This window comes from Ochlerotatus camptorhynchus, unplaced genomic scaffold (genome assembly GCF_037179485.1).
Source record: "Ochlerotatus camptorhynchus isolate MF236.1 unplaced genomic scaffold, CSIRO-AGI_Acam_v1.1 ptg000232l, whole genome shotgun sequence".
Lineage (NCBI taxonomy): Eukaryota > Metazoa > Arthropoda > Insecta > Diptera > Culicidae > Ochlerotatus > Ochlerotatus camptorhynchus.
The window spans coordinates 4,664,192-4,679,580 of NW_027040722.1; the positions used below are offsets into that span (position 1 = coordinate 4,664,192).

General features: G+C 39.3%; 2 protein-coding genes across 2 annotated transcripts; one reads left to right on the forward strand and one right to left on the reverse strand.

The window, feature by feature from the left end:
* The first annotated feature begins 800 nt into the window (after positions 1–800).
* On the forward strand, positions 801–10,812 carry LOC135704192 (uncharacterized). The gene is made up of 2 exons (XM_065225633.1): positions 801–856; positions 7,175–10,812. Exon 2 carries the CDS (start codon positions 7,183–7,185, stop codon positions 10,795–10,797), a length of 3,615 nt encoding a protein of 1,204 aa, XP_065081705.1. The 5' UTR covers positions 801–856; positions 7,175–7,182; the 3' UTR covers positions 10,798–10,812.
* A 112-nt stretch (positions 10,813–10,924) lies between these two features.
* LOC135704191 (uncharacterized) lies at positions 10,925–14,609 on the reverse strand. The gene has a single exon (XM_065225632.1). It carries the CDS (start codon positions 14,599–14,601, stop codon positions 10,936–10,938), a length of 3,666 nt encoding a protein of 1,221 aa, XP_065081704.1. The 5' UTR covers positions 14,602–14,609; the 3' UTR covers positions 10,925–10,935.
* Between the last annotated feature and the right edge of the window lie 780 nt (positions 14,610–15,389).

Consider the following 15,389-nt stretch of genomic DNA (forward strand, 5'->3'; position numbering starts at 1 on the left):
AAAAAGACTATTCCATCTGGTGGATGATGGCACAAGCTTCTAAGAAAATTCTATTACAGCGAACCACATTATTTTAATTGATTTCTTCGCCAGTTAGTCGTCTGTCACTTCGTTTGTGACATAACTGTTTCTTGTTGTGTTTGTCGTATTACGTGCTAGATAAAAGCTTCTTTTATCGATATGTGTGCTGAAAATACCTGGGAATGTCTTTACATGGCCGTGGGGGATACAAAGAGAAAGTCGACGAAGAGAATCTGTCAATAATACTTAGGACCTAATGCAATGTTCAGCTTGATTTACTTCTTGGTACGTAAATAAACAAACATAGATTACATGAAGTTGTATAACCAATACGTTACAAAAATATAATTTGTAATAAGGTTTAAATCACAAATTGCTTGTAACTTTGTGTTACACAATTATATATTCGTCATGAAATTCACAATCGACCGCAGCTGAATCATTTACCCAGCGCTAGTAGCCCGTTTGAAGGTAGGATAAAATAAGTTCCTGGTGAAATAGAGATCTCTAAACGCTTAAGTGGAAGTGTGTTAAAACGAGAATCACTAATAGCGATTTTTTCTAATACTCAGGTTGAAACCAGTCTCAAATCATGTGAACCCGCACTATTTGGCTGTTTGATCCTCGACCGGAGCTAGTTTACAAAAACAAACGTTCAATCTGACGATTGTTTCAAACAGGCAGCTACTTCTTCCAGTCTCAGTCCGATCCAGGTTGAAAACAATTCGGTGTGGGTCAGGTGCGTGAAATCATTCAGAGTGATCCGACATTCAGAGTGTTGATCCGACCCGATGAGGACATCTCATATACTGGATACTGGATATCTCTGAAGACGGTAAAACTAATCGCTCTAATTGCGGTATAATCGTAATTGGGTGTGAATGTCACGATCATTTTACTACATACATAGAGAGTGTTGCAAATATCGCCAAAAGTTCATTATCGCAAGCGAGATGTTTTCACTAGGGATCTGTGCGATGCAAATTTCGGAAAACGTTATTTCTTGATTGAGAGGAACTAATATCAGTCCCGCTTTGACTCACAACTCTAATAAAAAATACCATAAACGAGTGATTACCCAAATCATATTTCACAAATGGTTTATATTAGATATACTCAGAGGGAGAGATGGGCGGAGAGATTTTTTTGACCAAATGAACTACTGTCAAATTCTAAGCCAATCGAACAATCCCATTAGAATTTTTCCGAGAATTTCTTATTCTTACTACTTCTTAAATTTGGTGTTGTGAGAGCGTATAGCGAGGAAAATACATAACAAATCAAGCTGAACATTGCATTAGGTCCTAAGTAACATTGACAGATTCTCTTCGTCGATTTTCTCTTTGCATCCCCACGGCCATGTAAAGACATTCCCAGGTATTTTCAGCACACAGATCGATAAAAGAAACTTTTATCTAGCATCTTAAACGACGAACACATCAAGAAACGGTTCTGTGATCAAGTTATTAACGAAAGAGAAAATCGACGAAGAGAATCGATCAATGTTACTTAAGACCTAATGCAATTTTCAGCTTGAAATCGTTATCAAACTCGTTCTGACAGATCTAATTTGAAGCGGCTAGGAGGAAAGGGGTGTGCGTGACTTTGATCGATTCTCTTCACCGTTTTCCTCTTTCGTGAATAATTCAGAGCTGCAAACAAATTCCTTGATTCGTGTGCCATTCTGGATGCTAGATGAGAACCTTCTTTATCAAACTATGGGGCAGAAATAGCGCAAAACCTGTTTCTAAAGCTGTGGCTATCAAAAGAGAAAACGGATAAAGCGAATCAATCAAAGTCAGTTACACCCCTTTCCTTCTAACCCCCTCATTTCATACATTTTTTAGGTTAGCCAAAGGAAAATAATAAACAACTTTACACGGCGATGCACCCGCAAGTGTGCGTGCGTGCCGGTGACGGTGATGTTTTGGTAAGCGTGACTGCTTTCTCACCCCAATGGGTCTAGGTTCAATTCCTGCCGAGGTCGGTGGGATTTTTCTGAGACATAAAAATCTCTGGTCACGTCTTCCTTCGGTAGGGAAGTAAAGCCGTTGGACCAGGCCCATGTATGTTTGAATGGGTGCGCTATCCTACACAGGTGTGGAAGCTGCCTTCCTGCACATTCGGTTGCCGTCAATGGATGGCAATCGATGTCCGTCGGTGATTGGCACTAGATTGCGAAACAGAGACCGACGTTAAATTAAGTAATGAAGAAGAAGAAGTAGACGAAGTGTGCGTGCGTTAAACGTCACTAATTTCTATACAACCTGTTACAGCACTGTTTTGGTTACACATTGTCAGACAATTCGACAGTGAGCATGCATAAGGGCGTATACGCGATGATCGATTCTTTTCATCGATTTTCTCTTTGCATTGCTACAGCTAAGCAAAACTATTTTCTAGAATTTGTTCAATGCAGAGTTGTAACAGGTTGTATTGGCTATCAAAAGCAACAGCAAACGCACCCAGAGACGTTAAGTTTAGCGAATAATTAACAAAAGAGGAAATCCACGAAGAGAATCGGACATCGCGTTTAAGCCCTTATGCAAGCTCACTGTTGAATTGTTACCCTTAGCTGTAGCTAAAGACGAGGCTAAAGATAATCGATGATTGCAGTTAGGCCCTTGTACCAACAATCAATACGAAACTAACGATTTTAAATTGGCTCACCACTTGACTAGCCTATTGGTCCCAAGCAAACGATTAACGTACCCTATTCTAGTCGAAATTCTAGTACTACGCAATGTTTGTTTTGATTCGCTATGAAAGTTTGACAGATAAAATGAGGGGCTCGTAGATTTTCCTATGCTCCGAGGGGTGCATCGATTAGCTTGGGACCGAAGAGAGTACCAGAGCTGAGCCAAAAATTTGAGCTCGTTTTTTCGGGACCTTCTGGTCTTAGAGTTACCTCATACTTTCATAGCGAATCAAAACAACTATATTTAATAGACTTTAGACTTGAATGGGGAACGCTTATAGATGTACTTGGGACCAATAGGCTAGTCAAGTAGTGAGCCAATTTAAAATCGTTAGTTTCCACCGGTTGGTATGACTGTACTTGCTACACAATTATACTAATGCAAAAATGGTACAGGCATCGCAACATTTCAGTATTTTCTATGGAACATTTCATAACTTTTGCGGGAACTTTTAATCTTTTTTATTGATCATTTCCCTTGTTTTAAAGATATTTTTAATTTTACTGGTGCAGTTTTTCTTATTTATTGTACCTTACCATTTTTGTATTGAGCATTTTAGCTGAACTATTGGCAATCTGCCTTCTTTTTTTGTGCGTCTATTGAGTTTTAGGGTGTATTTTATTGCTTCTATTGGTACAAAATATGGGCTGTCCAGAATGGACCTGGAATCTTACACAGAAGTGTCTTTGAATTCTCCTGATATTTCCCTTAAAATTTGGCCCAATATTATCGATTTAATTTTACAATAAAAGCCATGAAATTCAATTCAGAATTTACTTGGAATGCTTTACCAAACTCTCATGGAACTCTTCACGGAATTCCCTTGAAACTCTTGTTAGGACTATTCCTCGAATTCTCATAGAATACTCCAATCGAGCATGATTGTTTCTTTTTCACTCAATGTGGTGCAGTGTTGGAAAAGTTCGCGATATTTCACGAAGTTCTCCAAGGGAAAAGTTTGCGAGTCATAGTGATTTTTTGCGAACGTTTCCATCACTGATGTGGTGAAAGTATTGAGATCACGTTAATAATTTAGTCGAACTAAAATTGAATAATTTTTGGTGGTCATTTATCAATGCGCTATTGAATGCTCTATTGTGCGTTTTTCACAGGGAACACCAGCGCGATCAATGCGTAGACGACAAATAAAATATTTTTATTGGTATGTGTCGAACAGTGTACACTGATAAAAATTCAAAGATTGTTTTATGTGTGCCACACTTGAATTTTTGCAATGTGATCAACAAATGATATCAATGACTCGGACTTATTATGCCATGAAGTCCATGAAAGTGGTCAGTGATGTTTAAGGGATGGTTTGTAACACATTCCCAGTAGGCCATGTTTGATGTTTTATAATACAAGCTAGCGTAAACCTTATTCTACGGTTATCTTTAATTATCTTTTCATACATTGATTTCTTGCAAAAACTTTATTGCAGACACTTTTATAACTTTTGATGGCGCACATTTTTGCTCAAGCAATTAGGGTACTATCTATTTTGTTTGAAGAGTTATGGCAGTTTTTTGCATAGAAATATGACTTTTTTTTAAATTAAATTAAATACTTTAAACAAAAATCGCTTTCGCAGTTTTCCCACCGTTATTGAAAAAAATAATGATTTTTCAAATGGAATTAAAACTTGAAAATCGGTTTGCTCCTTTTAAAGATATTGACAATTGAAAAATGCCAGTTTTTTTAAAAAGAAAATCGCCTTTAACTTTCCAATTAAAAAAGATAGCAACTTGGTTGCTCCAGCAAAAATATTTGCCATTGAAAGGTCTAAAAGTGTTAAGAAAATTTGTTCTACGAGAAATGAATGTATGAAAAGATATTCATAGAAAATCAATTTTTCAGGAGCCACTCTAACTTGCTTGTTTAAAAAAATCATAACTCATGAACCATAAGAGATGGAAGTTTAGTGGCTTGAGAAAAGGTGCCGCAAATTGATTGTTCTGCAACTTTCTACAACATTGCACTGGTCTATCTCACATAATAAAAAAGTTCACATTTTCAATTCACCAATTTTATGGACCACCCTAGTTTCATTAACATAAAAAAATTGGCAAAAAAATATGAAGAAACTTTCCGTAAGACACCACATGCCTAAATCAATGGTTTTAGCGCAAACATTTTTGTCTTCCTTATTTGTTTATCGGCTTTGGAATTACTTATACGGCTTTGGGACCATTGTGCAATGTTTTTTTAGTGCAAAACCACGTTTTCTTTAAATATTATTATATTTTTTTAAATGCTTTTAATAACCATTTATTCGAATCTGATGAAAATGAAAAATGAAAAACAAAATCGAAAATAAGCAATTTTTTGGTAACCTTAACATAGAAATGGTCACCCAATAAATAAAACGGGTCTAATATTTTAAGGGGGTAGTACACTTTGAACGTCCAAAAAGTAAGGCATTTTCGTTAATTTTTTTAAGCAATAAAACACTCAGGGAGGGCAAATATGTTATAACCCATTTATTAGTCATCCTTCGAACTACAATTTGTATTTTTTTGAACTCGATTGGCGTCTCCCCGTGGCCGGTGCACCAGGTCGCGCGGAAGTCGGAAAACGGCGTGGGAAAATACTCCTTTCCATGTGATCCTGGAACATAAATCGAACAAAAATCCTGATTAGTAATGAAATTTGGGCTAGAAATACGTATTCCTATTTTTTTTTAACTATTTTTTTCAAAAGTTGTGGCCTTAGGAAAAAAAAGTTCATTTTTTCACCCTAAAAATGCTTACAAAATCGTGGATTAAAAATCCATTTTTGACAAAATCGAAAATGTGGATACGTATTTCTAAGCAGAATTTAATTCTGAACCAGAAAACCAAGGCGATATCCAAATTTGATGATAACTGGTTAGAGTTATTTCCCACGCCAGTTTGAGATAAACGCGTTTAAAGATAAAATTGCTCTCTCTGCGCGCCGGTACATGTTTTAGGAAATCGCTTCGTAAAGCGGTAAGGAATATTATGGCGGACTTGGAGTCTTTTATAAATTAAAGTATACATCCCAAGGAACATTTTAAGCCAAAAAAAAAATGCATTTTTTTTTTTTGAAAAATCAAAGTGTACTCCCCCCTTAAGATAAGGAACAATACTACCATTTTTTTGAAATTCTGAGAACCACTATATCGTTTTTCTATGGAATGGCTGTATATATATACAGGTATACCTCGAAATAACGTAACTGTTACTTTTGACTACAATCGTCGATATCTCGCAAATAACAATACAATCATACAAATCAACATTACCAATAGATGGGAGATTGTCTTAGCTGTCCGATGGTGTTGTTTCTTTGCTTGATTGAATGATCGTTTGCCAAAAATTGACGATCGATGTCAAAAGTGACAGTTACGTTACACACATAGTTTAGATTACCGAAGTCGGTAAAATTTTACTGGGTTTTCATACAGCTGAGTTTTTAGTAATCAACCTAGAAGTTTTTAATTTAATTTAACTCCGTAAATCGCAGAATCTCTGAACTGTTAAAAACTTCTGCTCAAGTCAGTAAAGAAATTTATATCAGTAATTTATTTGTTTATATTTGTTTTTGCAGAGTTTTTCAGTATTTTTATTTCATTATTTTTTGGAGTTGGCGTGGATGTCAATTTTCACTTCCACTCATCGAGCCCATTCCGAAGATACCCATATTGCATGGATTTAGATGCATATTCCCTGTCCGGGGGTCACCATATTGGATTTTGGTCCGCCATCTTGGATCCCAAAATGACGGTGGATGCCGGTTTTTTACTTTGATTGCTATACCAAGCTTTTGATTTTCCGTTTGGTTTTTTGTTACCTCAAAATCAGCTAAGATGAAATCAGCCATGATTTTCTGTTTGTGATTTTGCTGATCTCAAGATTAGCAGTGATTTTCGGCCGTTCTTGATTTTGGATTTTTTTTTATTTTTTCCATCAGTGAATACACGGTTGTTCAATCTCACTCACAGAGAAACACAGCAAAAAAAAATGTAATATCGATCAATGTAATCCAAGCTGATGTATGAAATAATGATGTAATAGCAAAAAGCAGATACAATATTATATCAATGGATGTAATTTTGTTCGCAAAATCGATGTACATCGTACAACGTTATATTACACAACCGATGGATTGACCTGGTTGCAGCAGTTTGGATGTAATATTCAACAACTTTTTTTTTTCTGTGTAGAGAGCGAGAGAAAGAAACTTCTACTCAGATGAAATAAATTTCTAAAAACGTAAATCACACAGCGCTGAGAAACCTGAAATCTGAGTGAGATTGAACGGCCGTGTAGCTGAGTGCCTTCGGTACACTTATCTGTTGTTTACTTGAAGTTTGATTCATTGGAATGTTCCACAAAAACATGTCCAAATGTGCAATTTAAAAAATGAATCATTAGTTCATTCTGTAGTGATGAGTAAGATGAGTGAATAATCTACATGTTATTCAATTTCAGCGACCATCATGCAACCGAATGCCGACAGTCAATACTCACAACTATGCCTTATTTGCTACATGTTATTTAAAGCGCGTGATAAATCGCTGCGTTGCTCGATTGGATGCCGGACACTTAAGGCGAAACTATTTGACGATGTATTCTGTGAGTTCCAGCGTCAGGAGAAGAGTTCGGTCTACCTTTTCGATGTCAAGCCGCATCGGTACAAGAACAGCAGAATAACGTTCAGTGACCTGAAGGGTACATCGTCGAGATTGGATTTCGATTTGCTGCGATACTTTCAGGCTTATTTGCAGGTGAGGAAACTGGTAGAGCGCCCTATACGGGAGTTGGTGGTTTGGACTCGAACCGAATTCGATAGAAAAGATTTCGCCTCGAGGGATATGCTGCTGGACTACACGGCCGTGGAGGATGCTGTAGATTTGTTTGAAACGGATGACTTTGGGATCCGAAGGTATCGATTAAGTCACTTGGCAGCGATTGAAGAAGCCCTATTGAGGTCGTGTGATCCTTTGTTCAAATTGGCCACGACACTTGCCAGGTTGATGTTTAACAAGTCGACCATTAATACGGAAACCATACCGAAGAAATTGTTTTATGTCCTGCTGAGGGATGTGTTTGAGGACAGTAGATTTAGGAAGGAATTTCTCCGAGCTGGTAATGCTCTGTGCGGCGAAGCGAAGCAGTTCCATGAATTGTTGGTGCTTGTCCTAGGCGAACAGTTTCGACAAAGAAACGTGACAGGATTCAGTCAGTTGACACAAATTGAACAGAAGCCCTTTTCCGAGTTTGTTGAGCTGCGGATCGAGTCTTGCGAGTGGAATTCTACTAACAGGGATGCCTGTTGGAAGATGGATCATGCCGTGAATCGGGCAGATGTAGAGCAATTCTTCTCATTACTGGTGTTCTACACAAATGTTCCGGTGAAGGAGAAATTCAGAGCTATAGTGCAGAAACAATGCGATCAAACAACACAGGACGTTCTGGGGAGGATTTGTCAACGAGGAGTGCTACTGCAAAATGTACAAGTGGACGCTATTTTTGAGTTGATAAGCTTGAAAAAGTCAGAAGAATTAAGGACATTGGCAGGTTCATGGTTTGAATCCGAATCGCTGGTGAACTTGAGGAATGTGTTAGTACAGTTTCGGTTGCAGAGCTCTTGCAATACGTGGGTGATTGTGAGTTGTGGAGAATTGGATGTCTCGACAAGTAGAATCAGAAGTGTCTTGAAGGAGTTATCCTGCAATTATCTGTGTATGTCCGGTAGGGATTTTTTGGAGAAACGAATTAAGCTGACACATATAATGCAAGTTTTGAAACCGCCGGAGAGATGGATTTTAGTAGTTACCACCGAGGATAGCTCTTTGATAGAAACACTAAGTGAAATTGAATGTTTAATCATTGTCATAGTTCCGGAAGCTTCGTCGCCTCAGAAGACCAATGTTCTAATCCATAAGGATCAATTATCTTTTAATGACCTTCCAGATACCATTAAGGACAGACTGAAATCATCCTCCGTGTTGTTGCAAGGACATCCAATCGATTTGTGTGATTTATTGAGTAAAGATGATTTGGCTACAATTCCAGTTTCTGTATTGTCGGATTGGTGCCGCAACTGCGATCAGATAGTTATTGGACGCGAAACGGGTGGCTTTTGTGAGGAAATTTTTATCCCTAGAAGCCTTCAATCTGAAAGCAACTCTATAGAAGATCCTTTTGAAACGAGCTTTGAATCCATTTCAATTTTGTGTGGATTGCCTGGAATTGGGAAAACTTCTTTGCTCTCGAGGATGGTTGTGAATTTCCACGAGAAATATAACGATCATATTGTAATTATGGAGGACTCGAAACGAATTGTTGATTGGTTCGGTTCGAAAATCGACGGATCCGAAATTCTTACCAAATTAATAAACTTGGAGTCAGCAGATCGCTTTCAAAAATGTATACTGCGGAAATTAGTAGAAGATCGACGAGTGATCCTATTACTGGATGGGTTCGATGAAATAAGTCTAGCGAAAGAAGGAAACGCACTTGCTATGCTACAATGGATGCAGTCTGCGGGTTTCCAATCGGTCATAATCGCTACTCGACCACATAGATTACCATTCCTGAAAGACAATTTACAAAATCCAGCAATTTATTTTATGCTACCTTTCACCGAAGAAGATCAACTGGAATTCCTAAAACGGCGCCTTCAAAGTGTTTCGCCAAACGAATCCTGCATCCTAGATTTGATGCGATCGTTTCGAACGCTGATGAACGATGCTGATTCTCTTGAGATTCCGATGCAGTGCTCAATCATAGCGCGCATCTACGAGGCTCAAATCGATGACCACTCTCTAAAGCAGTGGGATGTGGCAGACGTTTTGCAAAAGTTTATCGATAAGAAATTCGACCTGTACGCTTGCAAGTTCTTTGATTTGTTCAATAGAGCACACGAAGGCGCTTTGGATGCCTTGAGATCCAGTTTTGCAACTGATCATTCAGAACTAGCTTTTACAATGGATACACTCCAAGTCATCGACAACGAATGCTTTGTGAACCTGGAACAATACGGTCTGCTGAGAATCGACGACGGAAAGGTTTCATTCATCCATTCAGCGTTTGCGGAATTCTTCCTTACCCTGTACCTCGTAAGTCATTTCGTGGATCAGGAACACTTCAACCACTACCTAGTGGAACGTTTTTGCAAGCCAACAGCCAACCGTTTCGATATGCTCCTTGAACATCATATCCGTAAAGTGACCAGTCGTCGGAAACTCGAAGGTTCTACGCCATCGATTCCGAATTCAGTTCTAAAAGAATTTCGAACTCAGCAAATGCACCGGCTACACGTCGACAAAATCAAACAATTCCACGTATTCTTCGTGGAGCGTTGCTCCGTTGAGAAACAGATCGAGTACGTACGAACAAGCATTACCAAAGGTCAATTCGGCATATTCGAAACCATCTACGAAAGTCTACCGATTAGCTTAGTTCATGTAGTTCGTTTTACATTCGCATCCAACACGAATGATCCCTTTGCAGTGGATCTCTCGACGATCAGCGAAGAGTACTTGCTAGAACTTTTGACGATCCTCCACCGACAGCATCCTTTGGATATCGTGGAAAAAATCATTGCTAGCTTTAACTCCGATGAAGACGACTTCATCACCACGGCCATCATACGCCACTACCGGACTATCATCCAGCATATATTTACCATCGAACACGATCTGAACACCGAGGATGAGAGCGATCTTCTGCTGGAGTATGTTGGTGAAAGATTTCAACGGTACCTAACTCTGGCAGTTGAGTATGGAAGAGACGACCTTCTAGCTCAAACGTTCGATTCCATCGGGAAACGGTTCCACCCGAGAGTGATCAAGTATTTCTTGATGAACCGGTCAGTGCAACAGGTGTTGATTGAATCGTGCAAGGGTGAGGAAGCATCGGCGGAGGTCGCACAGAGCGTGATCGGATTCGTCGAGCAATATTTGAGTGATTGCGATTTGAGAGTGTTGGTGAACCGGACGAATGGTGGAGAAGTGATTGTGTTCGGAGAGGGATTGAAGAAGTTGAGGAATCAGAAGGTGCAGAAAGTTTTTGAAGCTTTTTGGGAACGATATCGGACTGAGGGATGATTGAAAGATTAGGTGGATAACAGTATTTATTTGCAGTGAACAATATTTCAATTGCAAGGTGAATAATAAATCGATGTAAATATATTCAAAATAAAATTTGTGCATTGCACAATCATTTGTTTTAATTATCACTAAGCGTTATAAGCTCGGAAATGTGTCATTAAATGCACATTTTATGGTATCAATCTGTAGATTAGCAATTGTATTGCAGCAGTCGTCACTAGCTAGGAATTGGCCATCGAAGGCCCACTGGTAGAGACCATGTATGTGGCGAACCATCTCAACTCGCTGCTCGTCTTTCAGAGGTTTAGTATCACTTGGGAGCTCAACGGTGTTCAGGAACACCTGTAGTACGTTGCGCTTAAGTAGGAAACAAAGAATGACACTTTTTGGCCAAAGGTCTTTTGCACACTGGATTGCTTTCTGAAGAAATCGAGCGTTGTTGTGTTTTACAATCAGTTGAAGATACATGACGAAACGGTGGTCTACGTAGCTGTTGAGTGCGATTCGCTCTTCGCAATTGAGGTTAGGAATTAGATCATCGACCAACCAATCCAATACCTGGCAGAACGGTTTCCGACAGGCCACTTCGAGAAAGTCCTCATCGCTATCGCCAAAGTCGGTCAGATATAGTCGAACCAATTTATCGGGGTTCTTTTTCAGTAAGATGTTCAATAATTGAACGACTTGATTTGCGCCAAGTTTTTTGAGGTTGATGAAGTTAGGTTCCGGTTTGTTACCGAAGCGAAATTTCAACGCAGACTTGGTATCCGTAGGGAGGCTGTCATACAGCACTTCTAAAACGTTGAACGCCGAAAGGTTGAAGCTGCTGCGTATTAGTGTGTACCGTTCGGCTTCCGAACAATGATTCAGTAAGTAGAGGTGGATTTCTCGGAGCTTGTCCGGATGGAGACGACCAGTTGACGGTGGTTCAAAATCGTTCGGCAAGCAATCTGTTATGGTGTTATCGGTTTCAAGTTTTCTAGAAGGATCGATCTCCCCAATGTGGAAGTTCATGAATTTTGTAACGATGCTCTCTCGAGATGCACACAGATTTTGGCGCATGAAGGAAATAAATGCTTTATTGGCATTAGTTGCGTGAGTAAGGAAATACAAACTGACGAAATATTCAAGGTAGGTATAGTGGACAAATCCAAAGGAATCTGAAGGATGCAGTCGGACCAAGCCGTAGGTTTGCAGTTGGTCGAAAAGCTGCTTCAGTTCTGATTCCGGAGCGTTTGAGTAGATTTTTTGCGCCATTGCGATGTGATCTGGAATAAAATTTTCCTGCTGGGTGCGTATGGCATTTTCATGGGCTTTGGATGTTAGATCGAACTGGCGTTTGATTGATTCTTGAAATTTTAGTTCAATAAACTGCTTATAAATGTTGCCGATCTCGTAGGGTTTGGGTTGCTCGAAATCTTTTGCCATGATAGACGTTTGGTAGATGACAGCAATCATGTATGTTTGCAAAGGTATACCGATCAAGGATCCATCTTTGAGCATGGAGCGGAATCTGTTTATCAGCTCTATGGCGTTTTCTTCGGTGTGATCATTTTCGTCAGCCAAATCATTGACCTTCCAGAAACTCATCAGATACTCTAGCTGGTCTGATGTGCTGAAAGGTTCCAACTTACATATAATGCATAAGGGGAGAATCTTCTGGATTAGAGTGTTGCAATGTGGTCGGGTAGCGATAACAAGCTTGAACAGCCTTGTCTTTGATATGGTATTTAACATCGCCTCCAGGTTGGTTCTGCAACTGCCACTCACTTCATCGATTCCATCCAACAGCAGAATCATCTTTCCCAGCTCGATAATTTTTCGCACAACAACTTCCTTTGTCCCTCCTCTGATGTTAGTCATTTGACATACAATATATGCGAAATCTTCCTTATCGCCGTGATGCCTTAGAACACCTTTACAATCCAAGCAAACAACCAGATGATCTTTATAAGTCTTTCGCATCTCAACAGCGATGTTAATCAATTCGGTGCTTTTACCCATGCCGGCTTGATCGGATACGACGATTTGCTGATAGTCTTTGCTGCGTATCAAATCTAGCACATTTGTCTCATTCTGCTCAACCTTCAGCTGTCTTTCTCGGAAGTGTTCGTCAAGCTGAAGTTCGTTGCCTTCCAGCTGTATTGGTCTTTGGATTTGAAAAAGGTCCAACGCCAATCGATAATTCTCCTTTCGGAAGAGCTCATTCCCATAGATCTCGCCTGCCTTTGCCGCCTGCTGCTCAGATAGAAAGATTTCCCGGCTACTGATTATATCCTTACTGTCTGGATGCAGCGTACTAATGTCAAACTTATCCTCGAAGCCATTGTCTAGCTGACCACCAACAAGTATCGCTTTAACCTCACTCGTTGATAGTTTGGTTTCGATGTCCTGTAACTTATTTTTAGGCACTTCTGTAATAATTATGCACTTTAAACCGATTTCGACTAATATCTTCTCTTTTAAAATAGCTTGCAAATTATCCCAGTTCTTATAGAAGTTGCTGCAGTTCACGACCAAATATCGCTCATTCAGTGGAGCCAAGCAATTTTTAATTGGTGAAATCAGACGAGAACCAGAGCATTGCACGTCCTGTACGGCTTTCACGTGTAAACACCTTCTTGAACTATCCTGCATGAATTCAATAACTTTTTGTTGTAACACATCTAAGTCATCAAATTGCAGATTTGTGTAGGGACGAGAAACCATATTTTCTCGATGTTTCATCAGTAAGAATAGTTTATCAGTTATCTTCTCATCGATCATTTTCTTGAATGCACACTGCTTTAGTATCTCACATAATTGTTTAAAGCATCCCACTTGAGTTATTAAAAACTTTTCAAGATCAATTGATATTGGCACCTTAACATAGAAGATAAAGCGCTGGCGAAATTCCTCCAAATCCGTCACCTGAGGCTCGTGCTCCCATTTCTTCCACTGTACATCTGCCTTAGTGCCTTCTGTAAAATCTGCATCAACCATCACCTGATAGTAAGTCTTATATTCGTCGCTGTTCAAATCTGCCATGGTAAACGAACCAATTTTTTTCCTAATAAACATAGCCTTCATCACTACTTCAAAATATTTCCGGAATTGTACGGTTTCCGGAAGCAACCCTTCTCCGGTGATGAAGTGTTCCTTGAACTTGGAATTCACCCCATTGCACTCGATGATCTCCTTTGCCATTACGCGATAGTAGCTTTTAGCCGCATATTTTGAGCTCCATTCTTTTTTTTCAAACAAAACATGAACGAACTTATCGATGAGTGTTGTTCGGGGATGAGCATCGTCCAGAAAGCTCTCAGAAATATCCTTAAATTTGTCCTTCTTAAATCGGAATCGTTCGTAAGGCAGGCTTCCGTCGTTTTTTAGTATGTCTCTTTCGTCATCTGTTGGAACATACTTCTCAAACCAATCCTGAACGTTTTTAGCGAATGACATATTTGTCCATATTATTAACTGCTCCAGTTGCTCCAGTGGGATGGTTTTTTTCAAAAAGAGGAACGTCTTGAAATATTTCAAAACGCACGTCTTCGCGTCATCACACAGATAAATATCGGTTATCGTCCGTGTCGAATGTTTTACTTGCAGTAAATTGGTGACCGTTCTTGATCCTGGTAAAGCAACATGTAGAACAATATCATCCAGGGCCCCAAATCCGTCGATGGCACTTCCGATTTTAAATTCCGGAAAACGATTCTTGTGCTTCCGAAGATGTTCGATACAGTAGAGCAATGTGTAATGCTGGAAATCAAAACCAGTTGTGTCGTTCTCTCCTTTATTGGAACGTCCTCCGTCCATGGTTGAGTCTTTAAATAAACTTTGATTTAATTAGTCATTGATTTTATTGCAGTTAAATATAATACTCACCAAGATTTTAAAAGATGATTGCAACTGAGGAACTAAATGCGGCCGGTACGTTGTGACTCATTGTGCAATGTAAATAATGATAATGGTTTTGTTTACTTGTTTTGATTTAATATAAATCTGCCACGTGGGCATTTCACTCAGCTTGTCGCCTACACGCTTAGTTCAGTTCACTCATAAATAGGAAATTGATTCACCCATATTTGGGTTTCTGATAAAATTTCTATAATATGCGTGAATGATATTGTTAAAAATCCATAGAATTCACTCACATGGTGAGTAAAGCTACGGTAATTGCACTATACTGATATTATGGTGCAAAAACAAACGGCCAAATCCGCGTTGTTTCCGACATTGGTTTTCTATTTCTGCTGCTGCCGTTCGTGTGGTGGTGCTGCTATCATCCCATCTGCTCATCATCTGATCTGCAAAGCTGTAATCCCGCTCAGAATCACTTGATTGGTAAGCATTTTGGAAGATGCTCGACCGATATAGGGGAATTTACGTATTCTCGGCAACCTAAGCAGCGATCTTCTTTCTATAGCCTTTTTCTCTAAGGAACGCACACATATGCAGTATTGGTTTGTTTACAATCTTTTGCTGCCAGCTGTTCTAACAATTTCAGTCGAAAGAATCGTCAAAAACTGTTTTGAAACGCATTTACAAAGCTCCAATCTTCTCTAGTGAGAGCGAGTATTGTCGGCAACCAGTTTTTCTTCGGC

Bases quoted from the DNA above. Each gene is read 5' to 3' on its own strand.
- LOC135704192 (XM_065225633.1), top strand. From the start codon at position 7,183: ATGCAACCGAATGCCGACAGTCAATACTCACAACTATGCCTTATTTGC.
- LOC135704191 (XM_065225632.1), bottom strand. From the start codon at position 14,601: ATGGACGGAGGACGTTCCAATAAAGGAGAGAACGACACAACTGGTTTT.